Source organism: Ogataea polymorpha (assembly GCF_001664045.1).
Source record: "Ogataea polymorpha strain NCYC 495 leu1.1 chromosome Unknown OGAPOscaffold_4, whole genome shotgun sequence".
NCBI classification, from domain to species: Eukaryota; Fungi; Ascomycota; class Pichiomycetes; order Pichiales; family Pichiaceae; genus Ogataea; species Ogataea polymorpha.
The window spans coordinates 1,003,204-1,024,913 of record NW_017264701.1 but is presented as its reverse complement, the minus strand read 5'-3'; the positions used below and the strand labels follow the sequence as shown (position 1 = coordinate 1,024,913).

At 49.5% G+C, this 21,710-nt stretch overlaps 13 protein-coding genes across 13 annotated transcripts; 11 read left to right on the top strand and 2 right to left on the bottom strand.

Moving 5' to 3' along the window:
• Positions 1-32: 32 nt before the first annotated feature.
• On the top strand, positions 33-1,460 carry OGAPODRAFT_16652 (uncharacterized protein). The gene has a single exon (XM_018354574.1). It carries the CDS (start codon positions 38-40, stop codon positions 1,448-1,450), a length of 1,413 nt encoding a protein of 470 aa, XP_018210891.1. The 5' UTR covers positions 33-37; the 3' UTR covers positions 1,451-1,460.
• Positions 1,461-1,528: 68 nt separating this feature from the next.
• Positions 1,529-4,047, top strand: OGAPODRAFT_100787 (uncharacterized protein; the record flags this gene model as incomplete). Its single annotated transcript, XM_018352996.1, has 1 exon — positions 1,529-4,047. One exon carries the CDS (start codon positions 1,529-1,531, stop codon positions 3,128-3,130), a length of 1,602 nt encoding a protein of 533 aa, XP_018210890.1. The 3' UTR covers positions 3,131-4,047.
• OGAPODRAFT_43470 (uncharacterized protein) lies at positions 3,377-4,066 on the bottom strand (the record flags this gene model as incomplete). Its single annotated transcript, XM_018355453.1, has 1 exon — positions 3,377-4,066. A coding segment is annotated over one exon (690 nt), but the record flags the coding sequence as incomplete, so codon positions are not given.
• A 70-nt stretch (positions 4,067-4,136) lies between these two features.
• Positions 4,137-7,574, top strand: OGAPODRAFT_100781 (uncharacterized protein; the record flags this gene model as incomplete). Its single annotated transcript, XM_018352995.1, has 3 exons — positions 4,137-6,461; positions 6,516-6,649; positions 6,785-7,574. 3 exons carry the CDS (start codon positions 4,137-4,139, stop codon positions 7,551-7,553), a joined length of 3,228 nt encoding a protein of 1,075 aa, XP_018210888.1. The 3' UTR covers positions 7,554-7,574.
• Positions 7,575-7,667: 93 nt separating this feature from the next.
• Positions 7,668-8,687, top strand: OGAPODRAFT_13365 (uncharacterized protein; the record flags this gene model as incomplete). The annotated part of the gene is made up of 1 exon (XM_018353360.1): positions 7,668-8,687. One exon carries the CDS (start codon positions 7,668-7,670, stop codon positions 8,685-8,687), a length of 1,020 nt encoding a protein of 339 aa, XP_018210887.1.
• A 142-nt stretch (positions 8,688-8,829) lies between these two features.
• On the top strand, positions 8,830-10,861 carry OGAPODRAFT_16651 (Fimbrin, actin-bundling protein). Its single transcript, XM_018354573.1, has 2 exons — positions 8,830-8,879; positions 8,923-10,861. Exons 1-2 carry the CDS (start codon positions 8,859-8,861, stop codon positions 10,825-10,827), a joined length of 1,926 nt encoding a protein of 641 aa, XP_018210886.1. The 5' UTR covers positions 8,830-8,858; the 3' UTR covers positions 10,828-10,861.
• Positions 10,862-10,865: 4 nt separating this feature from the next.
• On the bottom strand, positions 10,866-11,949 carry OGAPODRAFT_94362 (uncharacterized protein; the record flags this gene model as incomplete). Its single annotated transcript, XM_018357521.1, has 1 exon — positions 10,866-11,949. One exon carries the CDS (start codon positions 11,947-11,949, stop codon positions 10,894-10,896), a length of 1,056 nt encoding a protein of 351 aa, XP_018210885.1. The 3' UTR covers positions 10,866-10,893.
• Positions 11,950-12,359: 410 nt separating this feature from the next.
• On the top strand, positions 12,360-13,415 carry OGAPODRAFT_13362 (uncharacterized protein; the record flags this gene model as incomplete). The annotated part of the gene is made up of 1 exon (XM_018353359.1): positions 12,360-13,415. One exon carries the CDS (start codon positions 12,360-12,362, stop codon positions 13,413-13,415), a length of 1,056 nt encoding a protein of 351 aa, XP_018210884.1.
• A 62-nt stretch (positions 13,416-13,477) lies between these two features.
• OGAPODRAFT_16650 (uncharacterized protein) lies at positions 13,478-14,431 on the top strand. Its single transcript, XM_018354572.1, has one exon. It carries the CDS (start codon positions 13,524-13,526, stop codon positions 14,382-14,384), a length of 861 nt encoding a protein of 286 aa, XP_018210883.1. The 5' UTR covers positions 13,478-13,523; the 3' UTR covers positions 14,385-14,431.
• OGAPODRAFT_49444 (uncharacterized protein) lies at positions 14,430-15,128 on the top strand (the record flags this gene model as incomplete). Its single annotated transcript, XM_018355630.1, has 2 exons — positions 14,430-14,646; positions 14,707-15,128. The coding sequence occupies 2 exons, from the start codon at positions 14,430-14,432 to the stop codon at positions 15,126-15,128; spliced, it is 639 nt and encodes a 212-aa protein (XP_018210882.1).
• A 148-nt stretch (positions 15,129-15,276) lies between these two features.
• Positions 15,277-15,958, top strand: OGAPODRAFT_82734 (uncharacterized protein; the record flags this gene model as incomplete). The annotated part of the gene is made up of 2 exons (XM_018356640.1): positions 15,277-15,321; positions 15,498-15,958. The coding sequence occupies 2 exons, from the start codon at positions 15,277-15,279 to the stop codon at positions 15,918-15,920; spliced, it is 468 nt and encodes a 155-aa protein (XP_018210881.1). The 3' UTR covers positions 15,921-15,958.
• Positions 15,959-17,060: 1,102 nt separating this feature from the next.
• Positions 17,061-17,807, top strand: OGAPODRAFT_41529 (uncharacterized protein; the record flags this gene model as incomplete). The annotated part of the gene is made up of 1 exon (XM_018355418.1): positions 17,061-17,807. A coding segment is annotated over one exon (747 nt), but the record flags the coding sequence as incomplete, so codon positions are not given.
• Positions 17,808-18,187: 380 nt separating this feature from the next.
• Positions 18,188-21,616, top strand: OGAPODRAFT_94358 (uncharacterized protein; the record flags this gene model as incomplete). Its single annotated transcript, XM_018357520.1, has 1 exon — positions 18,188-21,616. The coding sequence occupies one exon, from the start codon at positions 18,188-18,190 to the stop codon at positions 21,614-21,616; it is 3,429 nt and encodes a 1,142-aa protein (XP_018210879.1).
• Between the last annotated feature and the right edge of the window lie 94 nt (positions 21,617-21,710).

The window sequence follows — 21,710 nt, the reverse complement described above, 5'->3', positions numbered from 1 at the left end:
CAATTAAAGAAAAAAAAAAAAAAATCTATTTTATTTAATGTCTCCTACAAAGATATCTCGCTCTGGCAATGTAGCCCCTAAAAAGGCGGTGTCTGCCAAAATCGACATTGACTCGCTGAAGAAGAAGCTCACGGCTAACAAGACGCAGGAAAGAGTGGACACAACGCTACCAGAGGAACCGGAAGACAAACAAAACGAAAAGCAGTCTGAACAGGACGAGTTTTCCAAACAAGTGACATCGTTTAAAGAGCTCGACCTGCAGCCTGACATTCTGGACGCCATTGAAAAGCTCAATTTTTCCACACCAACTCCTATCCAAGCCCAATCGCTACCGCACAGTTTGCAAGGCCGCGACATTATTGGTATTGCGCAGACTGGATCCGGTAAAACTGCCGCCTTTGCCATTCCCATTCTACAGGCTTTGTGGGAAGCGCAGACCCCATATTTTGCCTGTGTATTGGCTCCAACCAGAGAGCTGGCGTATCAGATCCGTGAGACGTTCGATGCTCTGGGAGTGAACATGGGGCTCAGGTGTTCTACTATTGTCGGAGGTATGGACATGATGGAACAGGCCAAGGAACTGATGCGGAAGCCTCATGTGATTGTGGCCACTCCTGGACGTCTGATGGATCATCTGGAGAACACCAAGGGCTTTTCACTGAAGGCCTTGAAGTATCTTGTCATGGACGAGGCCGATAGACTGCTAGATATGGAATTTGGGCCTGTGCTGGACAAAATCCTCAACATAATCCCACGCGAGAGAAGAACATACCTGTTTTCTGCCACGCTGACATCAAAAGTCGAAAAGTTGCAACGTGCTTCGCTCATAGACCCCGTCAAAATCGCCGTCAATGACAAGTACTCGACGGTCGACACGCTGATTCAGACACTGATGGTGGTCCCCGACGGGTACAAAAACACCTACTTGATTTATCTTTTGAACGAGTACGTGGGTAAGTCGGTTATAGTCTTTGCGAGAACGTGCGCCCATGCGCAGAAGGTTGCTCTTTTGGCTAGAATCCTCGGGTTTTCTGCCATTCCGCTACACGGCCAGCTTACCCAGGCCCAGAGGTTGGGTGCTCTCAACAAGTTCAAGTCTGGAGATAAGCAGATTTTGGTGGCCACTGATGTTGCTGCCAGAGGACTGGATATCCCGTCTGTCGACCTTGTGGTGAACTATGACATCCCCACCGATTCCAAGGCCTACATACACCGTGTCGGAAGAACTGCTCGTGCTGGAAGATCCGGTAAATCTGTTTCCCTTGTGACGCAGTACGACTTGGAACTTATCCTCCGGATTGAAAAAGTTATCGACATGAAGCTTCCGAAGGAGGTGCCCAATAAAAACGAGATTCTGGCCTTGCACGATTCTGTCGACAGAGCCACCGCCCAGGCTGTGTCCAAGGTCAAGGAGTTCCACTCCAAGCGCAAATTTAAAAAGAAGGACTGATTTAGGATGCTAATTTATACGAATTAAAATTGTAGCCCTGATAATCAGGCTGTGAAAGATATTTTTTTGCTCCATCTTATGTCATTGCCTCCTTCTCTCGACGACCTGGTCAAAACACAGCGCACCAATGGCAAGACGCGGTTTCTGAGTAAGTCTCAACGGGAGAAGCGCAAGCAGCAGCAGGTAGTGAAGCCTCCCTCTGCTGTTGTGAAGCCGCAACTTCACAAGAAGAAGGCGCCAGATCCTAGTTTTGCAAACTCCTCGAGCAAAAGCGACGGAGACACCAACGACGCTGAGTTTCCTCCCGTTGTGGATCTGCCCAGGCGTCGTGATGACCTAATATTTGACGATGTTCATTGGTCAGAAAAAGAGCTTTCTCAAATGACCAACAGAGACTGGAGAATCATGCGGGAGGATTACAACATCAGCACGAAAGGCGGAAAGTTGGAGAATCCTTTGCGCAAGTGGGAAGAAAGCCAGATCTCGCCGCTGATACTTCAACAGCTAGAAACTCTGGGATACACAGAGCCAACGCCCATACAAAGGGCTGCTGTTCCAAACGGGCTGTGTGGCCGAGATCTGGTGGGTATTGCCGAGACTGGTTCGGGCAAAACGTTGGCGTTTTTGATTCCCAGTGTGAATTACATTCTGCAGTTGCCCCGTCTGGGAAGGTTTGAGGGCCCGTATGTGCTCATTCTGGTTCCCACGCGAGAATTGGCGTTGCAGATCGAGCGAGAGTTTTCCAAATTTGCGTCTCTCGGGTTTGACGTGATCTCGCTGATTGGAGGACACTCGTACGATGAGCATGCTGAAAAGCTGGAGCGAGGCGTGGAGGTGATAATAGCCACTCCCGGGCGGCTGGTCGACTGTCTGGAGCAGCAGCTGGTATCTTTAGAGCGGTGCTTTTTCTTGGTGCTTGACGAAGCTGACCGGATGATTGATATGGGTTTTGAAAAAGATCTCAAGAAAATCCTCGAAAGCTTGCCAGATGGGTCTGAGAACCCGCATTACTTGGGATCTGGAGAGCCCAAAAGAACCACCATGATGTTTACCGCCACCATGCCGCCGCAGATCGAGAAAATCAGCGCAAAGTACCTGAAAAGCCCAGGCACTGTTATGGTGGGCGAGGTCGGCGGTGCGGTCGACAGCGTCCGCCAAGAAGCCATCCAGGTTGAAGACTCGGATGAGAAACGGTTGCAAATGCTGCAGAAGGTGCTCTCTCGTGGCATCTACTCGCCTCCAATCATTATTTTTGTGAATTTCAGGAAAACATGCGAAATGGTGGCAGAATTTCTGGAGCAGCTGGGATTCAATGCTGTTACGATGCACGGCTCCAAAACGCAGGAACAGCGGGAATACGCCATCCAGCAGATTAAAGAGGGCAGGTCTGACATTCTGGTGGCTACAGACGTGGCGGGGCGAGGAATTGACATTCCGGACGTGTCGCTCGTGCTCAACTTCCAAATGGCGAAAAATATCGAGGATTACACACATAGAATCGGACGTACGGGGCGGGCTGGCAAAGAGGGTACGGCAATCACGTTCTGGAGCGCTGCGGACGCAGATGTGCTGTACGACCTCAAACAAATGATTGCCAAAAGCCCTGTCAGCAGGTGTCCGGAGGAGCTGAGAAGACACCCTGCTGCACAGAAAAGAATGGTGAAAAATATTGAAACCTGAGGGCTAGTCGCTATCGCTCTCGTAGCCGAGCTTCGTCGCCAGCGCCGGTTTCTTCTGTAGCAGTTTAATAGCATCTAATGACTTATTCGCAAAAATTGACGACGGCTGCGGAGCAGGGAGAGCCTTTGGAGCTTTCTCGATATCCTCTCGCGCCTCTTCTCCGGCTGCTGCTTCCTGCTCCGGCTCTTTTTCTTCCACGCGTCTCAGTTTGTTTTGCATCGTTACCAAGAGCTTTTTAGCGGTCTCCAACGCAGTCTGCTCTTCCTCCTCGCGGTTTCTTTTCCTGGCCACCGGGTCAGGGTCCTCGTTGGCCCACTTAACATTGAGCGCCTCCTCGTCATCGTCTTCCCGAAGAGACTGTCCATACATTGCCTCCTTGGCAAACTGAGCCTGGCTTTCCAGTCTATAAGTGACAAACGCTATGCCTTTGCTTCTCACCACCCTTGTGCGCTCAATTTCTCCATACTCTCCAAAATTCTTATTTACAAGCATCTCCACGTTTCCTTCCATCGATCTGAACTTCTCCACAAACAGCGTTTTGTTGACCTTGTTGAAAGACCCCACTCCGGTCATATCGTCTCGGTAGTCAGCAAATCGCTCTCGCCCAAAACAGTCTACCGTATGAGGGAAAAAGTCCATGTCTGTGGGCAGACGGTGTAGATAGTCGCAGTTTTTTCCATTCGTGCAGTATCCGCGGGCAAAATACAGACAGATAAACTTGTTGCGGTTCACTGATCCCGGCTCCACGTGTTTATCTGCCTTTGTATAGCCTGAATCTTTGGCCGGATGACATCTATGTCGAGCGTGCGCGACGGTTCTGCCGTTATACTCGCCGCCAGTCCATCTGCTGTACCACAGGTTAAATACCTGGCCCGTCTGCGGCGGCTTGGTGTCTGCAGTGACGGATTCGGGGTCCAATTGGAGTCTAGCGGGCCGACGAGCCATGAAAAAAAATAATAAAATAATTATTCTATTTTATTTTATTTTATTTTTATTTATTCATTCCATGCCCCAGGAATCCCCGTTCAATTCCAACACATTCGGGAACACGCTCTCGCTTCGTGTGGACGGGAATTTCCTGTCGACCATGTCTATTGCTCCAAGCGGGCGCGACGTTGTTTTGGCGGGAAGGAAAGGTCTTTTCGTCATCGACCTCGACGACCCTTTTGCTGCTCCTCGCTGGCTCCACCACCAGACGTCCTGGGAGGTTGCCGACGTGCAATGGTCGCCTCACAAGAGCAAACCATCGTGGGTGGTATCCACGTCTAACCAAAAGGCGATGGTCTGGAACCTGGCCAAACCGTCTCACAACGCTATAGAACATGTCCTCCATTCTCATACAAGAGCGATCACTGATATAAATTTCCACCCTAACCATCCCGAGTTGCTGGCCACGTGCTCTGTTGACACTATGGTGCTATCGTGGGACATGAGGAGCCCCCAAAAGCCAATAAACAGCTGGTCTGACTGGCGTGCTGCTGCTTCGCAGGTCAAATGGAACCACATGAACTCGAACGTTTTGGCATCTGCACACGATAACAATATCCTAATATGGGACATTCGGAAGGGGGCCATTCCGCTTGTGAAAATACAAGCTCACAATGCGCGAATCAACGGGATCGACTGGAGCAAAACCGAGGTCAACAAGATTATTTCCTGCTCCAATGATATGAGTGTCAAGTTCTGGGACCAAAGCAAGCCAGAGAAGGCCATATACACCATCCGAACAGACTTTCCGGTGAGCAGGGCGCGCCATGCGCCGATTGGAGATCACATTTGCGGCATCATGCCGTCGCGTGGTGGACAGAACTCCATATACATTGTGAAATATAAAGACGAAGTAGGAGAAAGCAAATTGAAGCCAAGCTATATTTTCAAGGGACACACCGAGCCGGTCAAGGATTTTCTGTGGAGAAGCAGACACTCGCCAAATGCCGAGGTGGACGACCGCGAGTTTCAGCTGGTGACATGGTCTGCAGACTGCGATCTTCGTCTGTGGCCTATCCAGGAGGACGTTTACGACAATTTTAACTACACAAGAAACCAGCCACTAGTTGATCCGTTGCCAGACTACAGCTACGAAACTTATCGTCGCGAGCCGCCAGTTACTTCAGAAAATAACCTGATCATCCGGCGACGGAGGAACACCAACCTCATTTCCAGCAGAAACAGCTTCACGTTGCGGAATGACCAATTCAACCACCTTAACTGGATTTCGGGTATCCGAATTGGCCAGTCGGCTATCCAGCAGATGGACGTCCAAGTTGGGGACAGCACGCAACCGGCCAATTTGGCGGAGGAGGTTGGAAACGTGGGCCACAAATTTCCCAAGGTGAGATTTGAAAGGATTAGTGTGTCCACTGGCAACTTGGTGATATCTTTGAATGGTCCGTGGAAGGACGAATTAATATTTATTCGCGTGGAGATCGATTTCCCCAAGGAGTACCCATCGCCCAAGGGAATTCCCAAGTTCTCAATTGAGGAGACACACGAGCTCACCGATGAGAACAGCAAGGAGATGCTGGCGCGCCTGGATGAGATTGCCAGCAAATATTGTTCGCTGCGGAAATTCTGTCTCGAGCCCTGCCTACGATTTTTACTTGGGGAAAAAGTCAATTTAGACATCGAGCAGGAGGAGGACTTTCTGACGCTAGATCCATTCTCTATTCCGTACGAAGATGCCAACGAGAGCGATAACAGTGGTGGAATTTCTTCCATGTCCGACAGAGACACGGGCAGTGACTCCGAGGACGAGACTGCTGCAATCGTGGACGTCAACAAGCCGACTTTTGACAGCACGCCGGTCCCAAAGGGCTGTGGGGCCATTTGGACGGCCAGTGGCCATCTCGTGTGTTTCTTCATCCCCAAAGAGGACAAAAAGGCTCCGCAACAAGTGTTCAAGTTTGGGCAGCAAGGATTCAGTCTAGCAAACGGGCTGAAAACCAAGAAAATTGAACACGGAATGGAGCTCCCCACCTCTGCCGATGCAGACTCCGAGGACGACGTTTCTAGTCTGAGCTCGGAGGCCAGCTTTTCCAACGACCTCGACATTCTTCAATACGACAGGCTGTACAAAACCAAGCTTCCACTGGAGAACGTGGCAAGTAACCCTGGCACTCACACTTCAAAGTCGAAACAAAGCCGCAACGTAGTGAAAATTCACGATTTCCGTCACTTGATACCTGCCAAAATGGAGCTGGCCTTTGAGTACAGAGTTTTGGGAGACACCCCTGAAAATCTGGCTAAGTGCAACGCGCTGGTTGCAGAAAAATACGGATACAAGAATTTGGCCGACTGCTGGAAAATTCTCTCCATTATCCTGGTCAAGGAGGTCCAATTTGAGGACAAGCTCGATCTCGCGACACACGCGGGTTTTGTAACCAAGGACGAGCCCACGGATAGCTACAAGTTTTACTGGGGAGCACACCCCTTTGGAGGCAGATGGCTTGCAAAAATGATCATGAGTTACTATGAGCGACTGAATGACGTCCAGATGCTGGCAATGCTGTCCTGTGTGTTGTATGAGCATTTCGAAAATAAGGATCAGCCAGGCGTCCCAATAAACACTCCCTACTCGCTGAACTCCGTCATTCCTGAAAAAAACATGGCCCTACACACCGCGAAGCAAGGACAGGTTGTCTCCTTTGATACCAGGAGCCCTATGGGCTCGTACCATCACATTCTGTCGCAGAATCGGCTTTCTTCGGTAAGCACGGCCTCGATATCCGAAAGCCTTGTTGGGTCTCCTGGAGAGTTACATGTCTCTAACCGACGTGGCATCCGTCCTCAAAGCATAGCTCTAGGCCACCACACACCAGGCGACTCGTACTCAATGCAGCTGGGCCGCTCTCCGGGCGCCATGTCGTCATCCTCGTTGTCCTCTGCTGGCAACGTCTTCAGCCAGGCTTTTCAGAAATCGCTCAACACGACGGCTCCTGCACCTCCTGCCGCACCGGCTCCAGTGCCGAAAGTAAACATTCAGATGATCAATACGGACTCGCTGGATCTCTATGAGGACGCCTATTCAATGTCTCTACTGGACAACCTAGACATTGAGCGGCTACAGATGTACAGAGCAGAGTACGCCAACCTGTTGTTCTGCTGGGGCCTTCCCGTTTCGAGAGCGAAAATTCTCAAATTCAACCACCGCAGCTCGGAGATGCCGTCAAGCTCAGAGCACCGTGGCGAAGTCGGCTGGCTCAAGCCAGTCGGGAAAAGCGTATGGGACAGTGTTCGCACGCAGCGGAAATGCCACTATTGCAACCTGCTGAGCCGCAAAAGGCTCGTTGTTTGCACGGTTTGCAACCATCTTCTGCACGCTTCGTGTGCGCTTCAGTGGTGGGAGCAGGAGAAGATGGAGGAGTGCTGCAGCGGGTGTGGTTGCAGGTGTCTGGAGCACCGACTTCGAAAAGTGCAAGTGTAAAGTAGTGTACCAACAAACGGCTCAAAATAAATTTACAATCCAAATAATTAAGTAGGCAACTGACCACTTAACAGCAGCAATCGAATCACAAGATAACCCTGTTTCTCTACAAACATGACAAGCCGGTCGCGTCACGATGTAAGGCGGCAGCTTTTTCGCGGTATCACCACGAGAATGTCGTCGCACAACCACGGCGGAATCAAAGATGAAGATAAGGAACAAGTAGCGACCCAGCCCCGGAGCCAGCCCCAGAGTACAGAGCCTGGTCGGCGCAGAGCGTTGAGGCGCAGCAGTGTCATTACGCCGACGCTGGCGACAAAATCCAACGTGATGACTCTGACGCCAAGCAACACATACTCCTCGACGAGTCTGGTTTCTGGCTCGACCGACATCAACAGCACCGACGTTAGCGACAAGGTCTCGCTGCGGCAGAAGAGCGAGGCAGACATGGATCAGTATGATTACAAAACGTTCAGCACAAAACATCCTCTTCGTCTGTCGAAGATACGCGCGTTTGAGCAGGCGGAGATGGCGCACAAAATGTATTTTGCTAAAGACGAAGAGTTGGAGCATAAGAAAACCGGCATGCTGGTGCAGGTGCCGGGGCTTTCGCCTCGCGAGTCGCGCGAGTTGAGCGCGGAGGCCGGACTCGAGCCGGATGACTCGCAGATGGAGGATTCATACGACTACGCTGTTTACGAGGACGACAGCGACGAGGACACGAGTCTGGACCGAGACGATCCATTTGTTTCTGCAGATAGACGACTGAAAATCATGAGGAACGCTCTGCGACCGGTAACAGAGGAGCAGCTTGTTGCCAAGAAGCTCAAACGGTCGCCGCTGAACGCTGTGTTCCAGACGAGCTCACAGTTCATGAAGGACCTGGACCTGCAGGAGCTGGAGCTGTGGGAACTGATGAACGAGGAGTTTGAGAAGGAGATGGAGACAGTCGAGGCCGATGCTAGAGAGGGAGACAAACGACAAAGCCAGCTTAATCTACTCGACACGTCGCTGGAATCGCTGTCGCACGCCGCATCCCCTGAGCTGTCGATGGTTGTGTTTGACAGTCTGCGCCGCAAGATCAAGCAAGAAATGAACCAGGATAATCTGGAGTTCAGTATAAGTACGAATTAATGGAAAGGTCGGTCCACGTCGATCGGCGCACGCTTCTCAGCCCCGGCCCAGCCACCTAATCTTAAATTTCTGCACAGCCTCGCGCAACACCCTAGTGGCAAACTAAGCAAGAACAATTAATAGCCATCGCTTGTATTAACCTGGTGGTTTTAGTGTGCTAAAATTGTCGTTATGAACGTTATCAAGCTGCAGGTATGTCTGGTTTTATGCAATAGACGAGCTAACTCTTCCTTAGAAAAAATTCCCTGTGTTGGAACAACAGGACCTCTTCAATATTATTGATGACTTCCGCAAAATTGACTTGGACGACAAGGGCTGGGTGGACAGAAAAGACGTGATTGAGGCTGTCTCCAACGACGGCAAGGGCTCGTACGACGATATCAGAGAAACTTTGAAGCAGGTCAATGTGGACGCTTCGGGACATGTGGAGTTGGAGGACTTTGTCGAGCTGCATGCGAAATTGAAGGCGAAAAAGCTCCAGCCGCCTCCATCTGGCTCCTCTGGCATCAGTGCCGACTCTGCTGTGTCCGGTAGCTCGTCAGCAGGCGGCTTTGTTCACAGAGGTACGGGTGCTTCGGCTAAGGTGATTGTTACCGGTAAATCGGGAACCACGCACACTATCAACGACGAGGAGCGAATTGAGTTTACCAGGCACATCAATGCTGTGTTAGCGGGAGATCCGCATGTTGGCGACAGATTGCCTTTCCCATTGGACACTTTCCAGATCTTTGATGAGTGCACGGACGGTCTGGTTCTTTCCAAGCTGATTAATGACTCTGTTCCGGATACTATTGATACTAGGGTGCTTAACATCCCCAAGAAAGGAAAGAAACTGAACAATTTCACCATGCTGGAAAACGCCAACATTGTGCTTAACTCCGCTAAGGCTATTGGCTGCGTGGTGGTTAACGTGCACTCCGAGGATATCATTGAGGGAAAAGAACACCTGATTTTAGGCCTTATTTGGCAGATCATCAGAAGAGGACTGCTAAGCAAAATCGATATTAAACTCCATCCTGAACTTTACAGATTGCTGGAAGACGACGAGACCTTGGAACAGTTCCTCAGACTGCCTCCAGAACAAATCTTGCTCAGATGGTTCAACTACCATCTTAAGGCAGCAAACTGGCATAGAAGAGTGTCAAACTTTACGAGTGACGTGAGCGATGGAGAAAACTACACCATTCTGTTAAACCAATTGCAGCCTGAGTTTTGCTCCAAGGCTCCTCTACAAACGTCTGACCTGTTGCAGAGAGCCGAGCAGGTGCTGGATAATGCGGATAAGATCGGATGCAGAAAATACCTGACTCCTACTGCCTTGGTGGCCGGTAACCCACGTCTGAACCTTGCCTTTGTGGCTCATCTTTTCAACACTCATCCTGGTCTGGACCCAATCGAGGAGAGCGAGAGGCCAGAAATTGAGGAGTTCGATGCAGAGGGTGAGAGAGAGGCCAGGGTGTTTACTCTGTGGCTCAACTCTTTGGAAGTTGATCCGCCAGTGGTTTCTTTGTTTGAAGACCTAAAAGACGGCACTATTTTGCTGCAGGCTTTCGATAAGGTGATGCCTGGTTCTGTTAGCTTGAGCCACATTAATAAGAGGCCAACCTCAGGAAAGGAGATGATGAGGTTCAAGGCGCTGGAGAACACTAATTATGCTGTTGAGGTCGGAAAGGCCAACAGGTTTTCGCTTGTCGGTATTGAAGGTTCTGACATTGTGGATGGCAACAAGATGCTCACACTGGGACTGGTGTGGCAATTGATGAGAAGAAACATCAACAATACGCTCCAGAAGCTTGCCTCCAACGGTAAAGAGCTTACCGATGCCGAGATCCTCAATTGGGCCAACACGCAGGTCACCAAGGGTGGTAAGAACTCGACGATTCGCTCTTTCAAAGATCCTTCGCTGGCCACGGGTGTTTTCCTTCTCGACGTGCTGAATGGCTTGAAGCCAGGCTACGTTGACTATTCGCTGGTTACTTCAGGTGCTACCGAGGAAGAGAGATACGCCAATGCCAGATTGGCCATTTCAATTGCCAGAAAGCTTGGTGCTTTGATCTGGTTGGTGCCAGAGGATATCAACGAGGTCAGATCAAGACTGATTTTGACATTTGTTGGGTCCCTAATGTCTTTGAAGGTGTGATGATGTGTATTCTAAAATAGAAATTAAAAAATGCGTAAATTAATTATTCAACTTTTATAAACCAAGTTAATCGTCTGCGTACACTTTGCGAGTATCTGCAATTTGGTCTTTTAATTTCTCGTCCCATTGTAATTTAAGGTCTTCAAAGTACTTTGCCACGTCTGCTTGGCCCGTTGCGTCGACCTCTGCCACCTTGAGGTACTCTTTACCGGTAATAGTGCATGCACTGCCGTACTTTTTCTCCTGCAGGTCCTGCTCGGGATTGGCTTTTAGACAGACGAAAATCGGGGCGTTAGCGCCTTTCCAGCCCGATATATTGTGCCATGGTGAGCCACAAAGCCTTGCCACGTAGAACATCAGCAGCATACCGTAGAATGTGAGCGGGTTGAGGTACTGGAAGAACGAGAACGAGGTGAATATGCCTGGGTGGGTCAAGTACTGGTTGATGCCGTACTTGGACTTGAGTTCTTTGTATGAGCCGAGATGGAGCAAGTCGACGAGCCGCTTTGAGCCCTCGTATGAGATGTCAGACCGAAGCAGCTGCAGATCGTCAAAGGACAAAAACGAAGGTTTCGACATTATGCTCGAGATCCACACGACCCGGGGATTTTCAGAGTGCGACAGTAATGGCTCGGCCAGATGCTGCACAAAGTAGTAGGGTCCAAAAACGTTTGCCTGGAACACGAGCCCCAGCCCGTCTGCAGACTTGACACCCACCTTCTGGATCTTGTACGTGGGGAAAGTCGAGGCCTGCACTGGGTTGGAGAGGACTTCTTTGGTGGCCTGGATCCAGTCTATGCCCGAGTACACGCCCTGGGCAGCATTGATGAAGAGGTAGTCGAGCTTGTTGTGGTTTTTCTTGAGCTCGTAGATCGCCGCGAGAATGGATACCATGTTGGAGAAGTCGACGAGGACATAGTCGAAGTCCAGAATGGCTGTACGACGCACATGTTTTTCGTTGTGCTCTTTAATCTTGTTTATCGCCTCAATGGCTTTCGGGAGTGTTCTGGACGTGACGATGATGGTCAGTCGGGTTTCCGAAGGAACCTCCGCCAGCAGACGGTACGCAATGTTGAGTCCCAAATTGCTGTTGGTGCCGGTGATCAGGGCCACAAGACTCATGGAGAAAATAAATATTGGACGAGTTACACAGCCCGACAAAACAATAAATAGGCCAGTTGCAAGACAAACAACGTGTCTCGGCAAAGATGCTCCTGCCAAAACGCTCCTGATGTTTTGCAACCAGCAGGTGGAGGCTGTCTGAAATCCTGCTCAAAGCTTGCCCCTGTGACCACATGTTGCTACACTCTAACCATCTGCCATGCACTAACAATAGAAATTTGTTTCAGTTTCAAGACCGCCCTTTATCGTGCGGCACAGCCCGCCATGCGACCGCTGATTAGCAAGTCTCAGCACTAATTGGGTCCTGATATGCAGAATATGAAACTCACGGCTTTTCTAGACCAATTGGTCCCCAGTGTCTCAGAATCAAGCTTATATATAGACGTCGATGCAGCAAGGTCTTTCCAACCATGCACGCCAAACAATTTGTTTTCAACCTGAGAGACTACGAGGTGAAAGACATTCTGGGCGAGGGAGCGTACGGAGTGGTCGCGCTGGGCGTCCACAGAAGATCGGGCACCACGGTTGCAGTCAAGAAGATTGAGCCGTTCGAAAGAGAGCTCTTTTGTCTTCGCACGCTGAGAGAAATCAAACTGCTCAAACACTTCAAACACAACAACATCATCAGCATCCTCGATATCCAGAAACCCCGCGACTTCGAATCCTTCAGAGAGGTGTACATCGTGCAGGAGTACATGGAGACGGACCTGCATCACGTGATCCGGTCGCAGACGCTGAGCGACGACCATGTGCAGTATCTGATGTACCAGGCTTTGAAGGGCGTCAAGTGTCTCCACTCTTGCGGTGTGATCCATAGAGACCTGAAACCGGCGAATTTGCTAGTAAACTCCAATTGCGACCTCAAGATCTGCGATTTTGGGCTCGCTCGCGTCGGCAGAGACAATTCCTCCTCGGTTTCAGAATCCAAGGACTCTTTTCTCACAGAGTACGTGGCCACACGGTGGTACCGAGCTCCAGAAATCATGCTCACGTCCTCTCAGTACTCCAAAGCGATCGATATCTGGTCGCTGGCATGTATTCTCGCGGAGATGCTGCTTAGAGAACCGTTTCTCCCGGGCAAGGACTATAGACACCAGCTACTTCTTATATTTGAGATTCTGGGCACGCCCACGGGAGCCGATTTCCAGTCTATCAAGTCCAAGCGTGCCAGAGAGTACATTCGTTCGCAGAGGTTTTTCAAGAAGATTCCTCTTCGAAAAATATTTCCCCATGCCAATCCGTCCGCAGTGGATCTAATGGACAGGATGTTGAAATTTGATCCCACCCAGAGACTCACAGTGGAGGAGGCGTTAGAGCATCCGTACTTTAGTGCGTACCGGGTTATCCAGGAGGAGACTACGGCAGTGCCAATTCCAAAGGACTTCTTCTTTTTCGACGACTGCAAGGAGCAGCTCGAGATGATTGATCTGAAAAGAATGCTGTATGCCGAAATTCTAGCTACCTAAATTTAGTGATAATGAAAAATTGGGGTCTCGCAAAGACTGGTTTTAGGTGTGGCAATATATTGGAACAGAATATTTAACGCAACAGTAGTATTATCTTGCAACTATTCTATGATCAATGCACGCAAGCAGAGAGTGCTCGCTATTGCTGCACTGTGCTTTCTGATTATTTTGTTTGTGTCCGTCACAAATGCCGGCGACAAGAAGCCGCAACTGCTTGCTGGAGAACGGTCCTATTCTCCCACCCCGGGCAACAATAAGCTGGCCCAGGCTGGAGGAAACGTGAATCAGCTTGTCAAGGACAAATCCGGGGTGATTGACGAGGCGAAAGTCAAGCAGGCAGAGGAGTTTTCGAGCGTCAAGCCTCCTGTGAAGGCTCCTAGTGGCGACTCGTCTCAGAAGAAGATCACAGCAGACACGTCGAAAAAAGCCGGATCGACAAAGGAACACTTGGCGATCAAAGATCACAAAGGTCAGGCAGACACGAAGGAACAGAAGTTGGCCGACTCAAAAGATGAAACCAAAGCCGACATCCAGCGTTCGAACGTAGACTCCAAGAAACTGGTCGATTCGGACGTCAAGAAGGTGACGGACCACGAGGAGAGCACGGAGTTTGACGCAGCCAGGGAGTTCAAGGAGATTCTCAGTCTTTCTCCTGTGGCTATCTTCTCCAAATCTTACTGTCCATACTCTAAGAAACTCAAGGATTTGTTGCAAACGAGCTACGACATCACTCCTCAGCCCACAGTTGTTGAGCTGGATCTCCACAAATTCGGCAAAGAGCTCCAGGACTATATTGCCTCGGTGTCAGGCAGAAGAACTGTGCCGAATCTGTTTGTTAACGGTGTCAGTCGCGGTGGCTCGGATGAAATGAGCGCTTTGCATGCAGACAACAAGCTTCTTGACGAGCTCACTGCGTGGGGAGGCCCAAAGGTCAAGGTGGAAAAGATCAATAGGCCTTCCAACTCGTGACGGCCTCGCTTACGTAACCATTTTTAAGATTTAATTATTTTCATCATGTACGCTTCACCCACTCTAGACAGCATTGACGGCGAGGTGGCCATTCGGAAGCCGGAGTACGTTTCTTGTGGAATTGGGAAGCCATCACATGGTGTACAAAAGCTTATCAAAAGTCTGGATCTCGCAAAACACCAGGAAGGCGGGTATTTCAAAGAGACAGACAGATCGCCGTTCTATATGGAAAGCCCTTACTATCCAGGACACAACAGGGGAAGTGAACATGAGCCTTTGAGGCTAGGGAAATCAAGCGAACCAGTTCTGCCTCATCCAGAAGATGCTCAAAAGAAAATTACTCCTCACAGAAATACCTCAACCTTAATACACTATTTATTGACTTGCGATGCCTATATGGGCAGGCTCCATAAAAACCATTCGCGAATAATTCACATTCTACAAAGAGGCCGTGGCCAATACGTTTTGGTGTACCCTGACGGGACGATAAAATCGTTTGTTGTTGGCTTTGATGTAGAAAAGGGAGAGGTGACTCAATGGGTAGTCCCTGGAGAGGTGTACAAGGCATCATTTTTGCTACCGTTGAACGGCGAGCCATCTGCTGACGACCATTTGCTGATCAGCGAGGTTGTGGTTCCAGGGTTTGAGTTTGACGATCATAGGTTCATGCAAAGCTACGATGAGCTGAAGGCGCTGGTTGGAGACCGTGCCGAGGAGCTTAAATGGCTACTGGAAGCCAACTGAGAATTGCAACCAGGTATAAGTTTTCGATTTTCTTTGTTACACGTGACCCGCACGTGACCCGCACGTAGCCCTCTTTGTAAAAAAATACCAAGCCGGTTTTTCACAATTAAAATTTTCAAAGTTTATTGGACTAGTTTAATAGATCAAGATGGCTACTGAATTGACCGTGCAGTCTGAGAAGGCTTTCCAGAAGGTAAGTGACAGAGATATATGATGCGACAATGCCAGCAATAAGGACGACCGAAAAAGTGCGGCGAAGTACGTCCATTTCCATCATACGAGACGTCAACAGTTGGAAACTCGTATTTCGCCAGACTCCTTCGGACTCTCAAGCGCAGCGCTGTCCTATCCAGTATTCTAACACCTCAGCAACCACACATTTTTACCAACCCAAAGGCCAAGGCCTCCAGAAGAACCAAGAGATGGTACAAGGACGTCGGTCTGGGATTCAAGACTCCTAAGTCTGCTATTGAGGGTACCTACATTGACAAGAAGTGTCCTTTCACCGGTACTGTCTCTATCAGAGGTAGAATTCTGACCGGTACTGTTGTGTCCACCAAAATGCACAGAACCATCATCATCAGAAGAGACTACTTGCACTACATCCCTAAATACAACAGATACGAGAAGAGACACAAGAATCTCGCTGCTCACGTTTCTCCAGCTTTCAGAGTTCAGGAGGGTGACATTGTGACTGTTGGACAGTGCAGACCACTTTCCAAGACCGTTAGATTCAACGTTGTTAAGGTTGCTTCTGCTAAGGGTAAGGTTAAGGCTTTCACCAAGTTCTAAGTTAGTTAGATGTATAATCATAAGGATGAGTATTGAACAATTTTCGCGGTAAGCCGGTGCAAGGGTGCGCCTGCAACTTTTTCTCGCTGTCTGTCGCACCTGATAAAATTTTTCTCCAAGTAGCAAACTCAACTTACCCTCTCACCTTTGTATCTTACCCTGTCTTGAAGGGTAACTCAGTATATTTGATAAGATAAGGCCAGAATTTTGATGCTGGATCAGCAACATCAGGAGGCACAGGAGCAGATTGGTGGTGCCCGCGCCCTGCTGGAGCTGGGCACAAAACAGAAAGAAGGCGGAGATCAAAACAACGACGTCGACCAGCATTCCAAGCACGACGATGAGGATGAACGGCTTGACCGATCAAGGAAGCGTAACTTCTCCAACGACGACGACATGTCGCAGCTGGAATTCCAGCAGTGGACCACGGGATTTTTGGCCGACGATCTGGAGGGCCAAGAGGGCGACAACGACACCGACGGATACCATTTTGGAAACCAGTCTGGGCTTGGAATCCCGTCGTTGAGCCAGAACAGCTCAAAACGACCAAAAAAGACCTCGCGAAAGGATACGAACGGGATTAGTGGTAGGAATGGCACGCCATCCGCGAGTAACGTTCATGCGGTTAGAATTAAAAATATTAATGTGGACCCAGAGTTGGCAAATCTCGACACCTCTTCGTTTGTACAGGATGCCATGATTGATGCCAGAACTCTGGCCAGTCTGGGATCTATTGACCACGAATATTTGAGGCATGCTGCCGAGGGTGCACATTCAGAGTCTGCTGAGGACGAGGTTCAGCATTTGGCAGTCCAAGCTGTTAATCAGGCCGTTGCCGCAGCGCAGGCCCAGGCCGCCGCTGTGATGGAAAAAAATGACGGTCAACCTAACGGAGAAGCTCACGATAGAAAACACCTACCGGCTCCGCCTTTGACACGGGACTCTCAACAAGATAGGCCTGGGTCTCGGGGAATGACTGCTGCGGGCCATCCATTTTCCGTGCCTAGCGCAGAGACGGCCGCTCTGGTTGCCGAGGCTGCTGAGAAGGCGCGGAGCTATGTTACCGTTCATTCGCAAGGACGTTCGTTTTCGAAGGAGGAGTCGAACGCAATCGACTTGTTCATTACCGAATACCAAAACATCAATAACATGACGAGAGAGGAGATTTGCAAACGAATCTGGTCAAATGAACGGAAAAAGGACGATTTCTGGGAATCGTTGCAGAAGGTGTTGCCCGAGAGAACGCGAGCATCGTTGTACAAGCACGTCCGCCGAACTTACCACATATTCAACATCAGAGGAAAATGGTCGCCGGAGGACGACGAGCGTCTCGCCCAGCTGGCTGCCAAGATGGAGGGCCAATGGAAGGAGATCGGAAAGGAGATGAACAGAATGCCAGAGGACTGCAGAGACAGATGGAGGAATTACGTCAAGTGCGGAAGTAATAGGCTCAGGCACAAGTGGTCTTTGGAGGAGGAAGATAAGCTACGGAGCGTGATTCATGGCATGTTGCGGGAACAGACGGCCAACTCTGAGTCAATGGGAGTTGAGCCAGTAATTAACTGGACCTTAGTCAGTGAGAGAATGGGCGGCACGCGCTCTAGAATTCAATGCAGATACAAGTGGAACAAGTTGGTGAAGCGCGAGGCTGGAAACCGTGCGCGAAGCGTGGACCTGGAGACCAGAAACTGGTTGCTTGCCCGGTTGAGAGAGATTTGGAACCGCGAGGGTACAGATTCCATTGATTGGGATACCTTGGCGTCTTTGCATCCAAGCAATGTTTGGTCGGGCGCAGACTTCAAAAAATGCTTTGAAAAAATGAAGTCCACCGTGGCCGGTTATAAGAAGAAACCTTTTATCGAGATTGTGGACACATTGCTTCAGGAAAACACAGAGAATTATTTCGACTCCGAGAACAAGAGCGAGGACAAGAAGAAGGAGACGGACAGGCCGGACTCCAAGAAACCCGAGGCGGAGGTGTCGCTTTCTGAGCTTCAAGATTTGGTGAAGCGGGAAGTAGAGGCTATTGAGTTTCACTAATGTATACTTCCATGTACCTATCTGATATATAAACTACAGCTGTTTTTCATGGGCTAAAATAAAAATTGGTACCCCTGTCTCTATTTTGCTCCGTCCGTTCGGCCCGTTTTTATTGTTTTTTTTTGTCAATACACTGATTTTTCAGATAAAATTAAGCTGCAGAATTTCTATCCGGACATTTTTTTTTTTGACGAAAATAAACCCTTTGGAGGTTACTGTTTCCCTTGATGCCAAAGCTAGACGATACAAAGAATAACAAACAGCGCAAGCGGAATAGGGTTCCTATTTCCTGCACAATATGTCGCCGCCGCAAGGTGAAGTGCGATAAGAAGAAGCCGGAATGCACCAATTGTATAAAAAATGGTGTCCAGCATTTGTGCAGGTACTTGGAGCCAAGCTGGGCAAAACCTTTGAATGAAAATGAGTTACATTTTCCTGGCACCACGGTATCGTCGCACACCCGGGAATCGTCGCAAGACTTCGTTGACAGGGATCAGGAGATGAAGCGATTGATCGCGAGAATTAGAGAGCTGGAAAACGAAAATACCGAGCTCAAGCAGAAAAAGACCAAGCCAGGCACCTCCAGACCCTTGCTACGCAACACTGATGATCTTGTTGATTTCATCCGCCACTCCAATATCCTATTTACAGCGAAAAAGGGGCCCACATATAACTTCCCAATAATCTATCAAATTAGTGTCTTTTCCTGGATGTTTGTCGTGAGAAACGATTCCTACCTTAATGACCTTTGGCTCAAGATACTGAAACTACGCAAACACTATGAATACTACTACAGCAGTAAAAACGCCATGGCCGATGCGTCGAAATCGCTGGAGACAGACTATACGAACTACGATTTTAAAATGAGCCACATTCGGCAGCAAAACAAAAACCACGAGGTCCCGAAGGAGAAGAGTAACGAGCACACAAGCAAGCTAAAGAAGTTTCTTGAAACAGCCATGGTGCTCAACAAGCCGCAGCCCGATGCCAAGTGCCCGATCACGGGAGAGTCCGGCGTTTGTCCTGCACAGGAGTCTCCTTCGGTAGAGAAGTCAACAACCAGAGTGAGAAAATGTCCGGTTCTTCATACCGAGGACTCTTCCGAAGGGGCCTTGAATTTCTCCAAAGATGACGACGAGGATGACGAAATGGAAGACCCTAAAGTGTGTCCTTTGATGATTGGCGATGCCAGGGCCTTGTTCAAAGAAAAGCTTTCGCGAATGTCCGTGTCTGCAATCAGAGAGCTTCCGCACTCAAAGTCTCCAAAAGTGACTTCCATTTCCGCCGATGTCGTGGACACCCCTACGGGCACGGCTGCTGCGTCGCCCAACGCAGCAGGAGACGAGCAGGCATTTTCAGAACCGCATGAGCCCCGCACCACGATCGACGGCTTACAGAGGCTAAACAAGAACAACGGCACGAAAAAAATCAAGACCATCTCGCCGTCTGCAATCAAAAACCTCAACTACAATAACACCAAACAGGTGATTGCGGTGATTGAAAAACATCTACCGGACCGCGAAGTTGTTTGGCTGTTAATTGACCGGTTTTTTGACAAGCTCTATATTCACCTTCCTTACGTTGACGAGGAGAGTTTCCGGGCCCGGATTGCGTCAATCATCGATGCCACCGATGCCTCGTCGGAACGAATCCGGCTGAGCTCCATTGGATCGCAGTATTGCGAAGAGTTTTTGAATGTGTGTCTATTGCTGATTATTCTTCGATTGAGTTGGTTATCTCTGCCATCCAGGATGTCTGACTCGCTCTCACTGGAGGAACAGGTGATGATGAGACCCGAGAACGTCATCACGATGGTGTTGGTCGATATGGTGAAGGAGATTTTCTCCAGTGCAAAAATCATGAGTAAGCCGTTTTTGATCATCTTCCAAGTTGGGCTGTTTTTGAAGCTGTACAATATTCTTTCACCAGAAGATGGATTCGACCTCGAGGACTCATACTCGAACTCAAACACAACGCTGCTCAACTCCAACGATCTAAGCGGAGACCTCACGAACGAAAATCCAAATATGAACGCTCCGAACTTTATGTACATGCTGATCCAGCTGGCCATTACTATTGGACTGAACAGAGACCCTCTCAACTTCAAGAACTTCTACCCGGCCACAGAGGACCCTGTTTCAAATGCCAGACTGTTCAGAAAGAGACATCTCTGGAGAAAACTCTGGTACGGTCTTTTGGGACTGAGCATTGAGAGCAACCTCAGCCTCGGAGACTATAAAAAAGGACTTCCGATTGAAATCGACATCGACCCGACTCTGGGTTCGGTCAACAAGACCTGGGATTGCCGGCTTCCTGGAGGAGTGGAGCAAGGTGTCTTGGAAAAGAGCTTTAACGGAGCACTGCTGAAAAAAGAGCAGCTGGTTGTCACAAACTTCAAGGACTCAATTTTAGTCTACCATCTTCTCTACAAGGGGATGAGTATTCTGTTTTCTGTGGACTCCACGCCGACCTCGAGAGACTTCGACCAGATCATGGCCAAGTTGCTGGACCTAATTTCTGACCGATCGCGAATCAAGCTGAACATGGCCTCGTTCCTCAACACCGAGGACGAAACCCCGCTGGATCGCTGCGTGAAGATCTACCGGTTCAAGTTGCACCTGGTGATAAAATCCATGCTTTTCGCTCTGAACTACCTGCTTTTCCTGAACCATGAACAAAAGTTTAATAGACTCATTTCCGAAAAGAACTTCACCATGAATAAGCTGGAGAAACAAAAAGAATACATGAACACATACTTTGAAAGCTGTCTGCTGCTTGCGGTCGACAACTACGACATTTTCAACCAGATCTACGAAAAAAGCGATACGCTCTACCCCAGCTGCGGCTCGCAGCTGATTTTGTATCCGTACCTGCTGATATTGAACCACCGCTCGCACGAATTCCTCATCTCTCTAATTCTTCGGTTGCAGCAGAACTCGCCGATCGTGATGGAGATTCTCAACCGCAACAACATAGACAAGGACGAGCTCTTGAGCCGTCTGTTCAACTACCTCCAGTCGTTCTTGGACAAGCTGGAAGATCTCACAAAGCTGTATTACTACGCCTGGAGACTGAAAAAGATGGTCAAGTTTTTCCACAACATCCTGGCAAACTCAAACAAGCTGTTCAACATTAACTTCAAGACCTTGGGCGAGAACGAGCAGAACAAGCAGGAGATTACGTTGCAGACACCAAAAGCGTCGCAGCCACTGCAGCTGCACCAGAACCCTCGCCCGATCAAGCGCGAGCCGACAAACGCATTTGAGATCGCGTTCGGTACCTCGAAGCTGCCGCCAGTTACGGACTTCACAGGGGCTAACGACCCATTGGCACAGCAGGCCTCGGAGCAGGTGGAGCCGAACGTCAATGCTGCTTCGATGCCGGACATGTTTGACGACGTGTTCTTCAGCGAATTGTCGGATATCAACGGCATGATGACGGGCGAGACGATTCCAAATACGATGCTGGATATGCCGCAAATGGTGTCGCCAGACCATCCGATGGCCAACGGAGTGCCGGGACCTGGCTTCCACAACTCTCTCAACGAGATCGACTTCACCAACGTCGATCTCACCTCCCAGTTCGAGAACTACCCGATGAACTACGAGAACGCGTACCAGAACGGACTGGGCAACCTCAACTTCCATTTCGGCTGAGCCAGCTGTATAATATACGTAGACGTTATGAACAGATTTATGATTTTAGATCGCTCGCTCGGAGTTAAGGTGTGGCCCGTGACAAAAAAAATTA

Bases quoted from the DNA above. Each gene is read 5' to 3' on its own strand.
- OGAPODRAFT_16652 (XM_018354574.1), top strand. From the start codon at position 38: ATGTCTCCTACAAAGATATCTCGCTCTGGCAATGTAGCCCCTAAAAAG.
- OGAPODRAFT_16651 (XM_018354573.1), top strand. From the start codon at position 8,859: ATGAACGTTATCAAGCTGCAG. The intron at 8,880-8,922 runs GTATGTCTGGTT...ACTCTTCCTTAG, and splicing joins TGAACGTTATCAAGCTGCAG to AAAAAATTCCCTGTGTTGGA.
- OGAPODRAFT_16650 (XM_018354572.1), top strand. From the start codon at position 13,524: ATGATCAATGCACGCAAGCAGAGAGTGCTCGCTATTGCTGCACTGTGC.